Source organism: Pinus tabuliformis, chromosome 1_2 (genome assembly GCF_031772625.1).
Source record: "Pinus tabuliformis cultivar Carrire ecotype Pingquan chromosome 1_2, CPIR1, whole genome shotgun sequence".
NCBI classification, from domain to species: Eukaryota; Viridiplantae; Streptophyta; class Pinopsida; order Pinales; family Pinaceae; genus Pinus; species Pinus tabuliformis.
The window spans coordinates 495,070,866-495,074,028 of NC_142298.1; the positions used below are offsets into that span (position 1 = coordinate 495,070,866).

A 3,163-nucleotide genomic window follows, 5' to 3' on the forward strand; every position below is an offset into this window, starting at 1 on the left:
TGACAAGATCATTTGCAAGATTATTGCCGAGAGGATAAAATATTCCCTCTTGACACATGTAATAACCCTGGTAACTTGTAATTTCCGGTAAATGCTGTGGTAAAAACAATATGGGTGACAACTTGTTTTTTTTTAAAAAGACATTATTATTTGTTAAAAGAAAATATAATGAACTATTTTACACATGTGTTAAATGAAATGCTGGCAGCCTCCAAAAAGAGGCTTTTCTATTAAAAGAAATTAATCAGTTAAGGAACTGAAAAGAAAGACAACTGCCTCTCACCCTGAAGAGGGTTGGAAGGAAAAACCTCTGGGCTGTTTGGGAACAGGCAGAGGAGAGATTCCAGAGAAAAAGAGAGTTGCAGAGTGAAAGAAAAGGGTTATGTCTGGTTGTGATCAGATGACCCAGCACCGTGGTGCATAAGTCTTGTTGAGGGCTGCAGGCCTGCAAGACGGCTCGGGGGGAGAATCCAGCGCAGTGGATCTCAAGGTTGGGAGGTTAAGAGTGGAAACTCTACAGGTGACTACTGAAAACAAAGCATTCCTGTGATCGAACACCAGGTACGCTTCCTTAACTTTAGTTAAGAAAGGTTCAGGTATTGAATGTACTTGGTTGTATTTTTCTTTTAAATGTTGCTGTGTGTGAATAGTAGAATAAGATTATTATTATTATTAAGTAGACGGAATGAAACTATGATATAGACAACCGGGTGGAATGCAGTCACCCAGCTTATACAGTGGATCTGTAAATTAGCTAGTAAGAGCAAATAGACTAATTTCTGCGACAATATAAACAGGAAGGTATATAGTTTTATGCTGTAGAGATCTGTTTGCTATGGGAAGCCGAGTTGGCTGTGTAATCTTAGAGGGTTTAGGTAGTATGACGCAGAAGACCCCTGTAAACATCAAGCTGAAATTGTAACCCTGCTCGGTATGCAATCCTTCAACAGTGTAAATAAAAAAAGAAAGTCAAAGGCGGAACTCTAAGGAAGAACATATATATGTTTCGAACCAGTTCGTATGCATGATATGAAGACGGTAATATTCATAGAATAACATGTTAACACTTCAAACAGCTTTCAGTTGCCAGTATATTAATTATTGACAGGTAACGAAAGGGAAAGCAGAGTGTTTGTTAACCATAGGATGAATATGCAGTGAACCCTAACTCTAGGAAAGGAAATGAGAATAACTGTATATTGCAAACCGAGAAATTAATTATATAGCTGGAATCGATTAAAAGAGGTAACCTGTAAGACACGCATGGTAAAGACTGTGCGCGGGGGGGGGGGTTAGACTATACATTCATGGGCGAATGCAAGTCTGCCCTCTACGCTGTATTATATCTTTTAACCGATAGCAGTGTCACGGAACACTATAGTTTCACAACCCTGAACCTTAAATCAAGAAACTATTATAACTGTGAAACGAGCAAACAAGGGAAAAGACAGCGCGTAGCTGGAACTCAATATAAGTTTAACAAATCTTGGCATAAAATGTATTTAACAGATATTAACCAAAACCAAATCTGAGATGTGAATGTATCCGCTAGCAAGACAAATAAGGAACTCCAAAATACGGCCATAGATGTAAATTATGCGCTACAGAAAACAAATATTTTCGCCGCTACCTTGTGTATTAACTGTATGAAAGAAAGTATAACCAACACAATAGACGAAGCTATTGACAAGGGACGGCACTGAGCATATAACTAGAGCAGAGAAATTATTTGAAGTTCAGCTGGAAATTAATAGTATTTAGAACCCAAGTCGGGCCAAAACCATCATAAATCCAAATAAGACGGACAATGCCGAATTGCACAGATGTGTAGCTGTTCATAACTATTAAGAGCACAGAATTGAACTAGATCTGGTAAAATTACAGAACACAGAGTCTTAGACAAAATTTAACAGTGAATAGAAACTAAGGCATCGAGGCCATAACCTAGGCGCAGCTGGAACGGCCATTCCAGTAAGGCCGCCATGCATAGCCGCATGAAAATTTGATCCAGTAAACAACCTGAGACACAGGTAGAGCACAGGCTGTCTCAGCCATGTAACAAACCCTTGAACACAACCAAATGCAACCCAAAGAGAACATGGAGGAAACGACTTACCTGGACTATCATGGTTCTTCAGCGGTTGAAGCAAGTGAGCCGCAGCATGTATCCAAACCTAACCATCGATCAAACACACCCTGATTCAATTAGGATTGATACAGAAAGTCATAAACAGCTATGAGTTTGTAAGAAACTATAATCAGTGAGACGCAACCGGAAATGAAACTGAAAAAAAGTGGCGCAGCAAACCTGGAAGAGGCAGAGGAACGTCGAGCCAGAACAGCACAGAGAGTCTGGATGATGCAGTGCAATCCAGCGGAGGAATTCGATAGTTGAAGAATGAGCAAATGAACCATCAAAGGAAACGCTTAAACCTTTATACCCAAGTCCAAACCCTAACCAAGGCAGGACCGTCCGATCAAGCCAAGCAATCCCCACCGTTGAGTTTGGGCGGGAGGCCGAGCGTGAATCCCGGGGATGGTCAACCCTCTCAGACCACATGGCCTTCACGTGATGAAGGGCCATTTGGCTACGGTAGTAGTGAGCTGGCGTTCTTACTCTGCCAATTGGCAGTAAACACCAATTGAACGCCCGTCAACACACAAGTGCCAATACATATCATTAATAAAGGATTTTGCAACACGTATGATTTGATATTTAAACACTTTATGTATAACCGTAGTGTCAAAGCATGGAACCTTAAACCATTACAACTTACATCAACCTTTATGTGTTCATGTGGTAGATGGACTATACGATAAGTGAATAATAAATATAAGATTGCATATGTAAAGTTAACCATACCATAAATTTTTTTTTATGACTGTAATTTTGGTTTATAGAAGGGAGCGTGACAATGTGGTATCAGAGCCCAAGTTCCAAAACTGAGACCTCTGGAACAGCAATGGGAACAGAAAGAACAATTATCTTATACATGTATACAGTACAATGTCATTAATCACGTTTTTTGTGTACCCAGGAATATATTGAGACATTCAACAGCCGACAGTTATACAGTAAGATGGAGGAAATGCCGGGAGCTGGCGGCATCCCACCAGATAACACAGGACTGTGGGTTCAGCTTGGTGCTGAGACACGCAGTAC

General features: G+C 40.4%; 1 protein-coding gene across 1 annotated transcript; it reads right to left on the reverse strand.

The window, feature by feature from the left end:
* Positions 1-1,906: 1,906 nt before the first annotated feature.
* On the reverse strand, positions 1,907-2,584 carry LOC149206492 (uncharacterized). Its single transcript, XM_089397708.1, has 3 exons — positions 2,309-2,584; positions 2,117-2,174; positions 1,907-2,019 (listed from the first exon to the last, which is right to left on the reverse strand). The coding sequence occupies exons 1-3, from the start codon at positions 2,582-2,584 to the stop codon at positions 1,907-1,909; spliced, it is 447 nt and encodes a 148-aa protein (XP_089253834.1).
* Between the last annotated feature and the right edge of the window lie 579 nt (positions 2,585-3,163).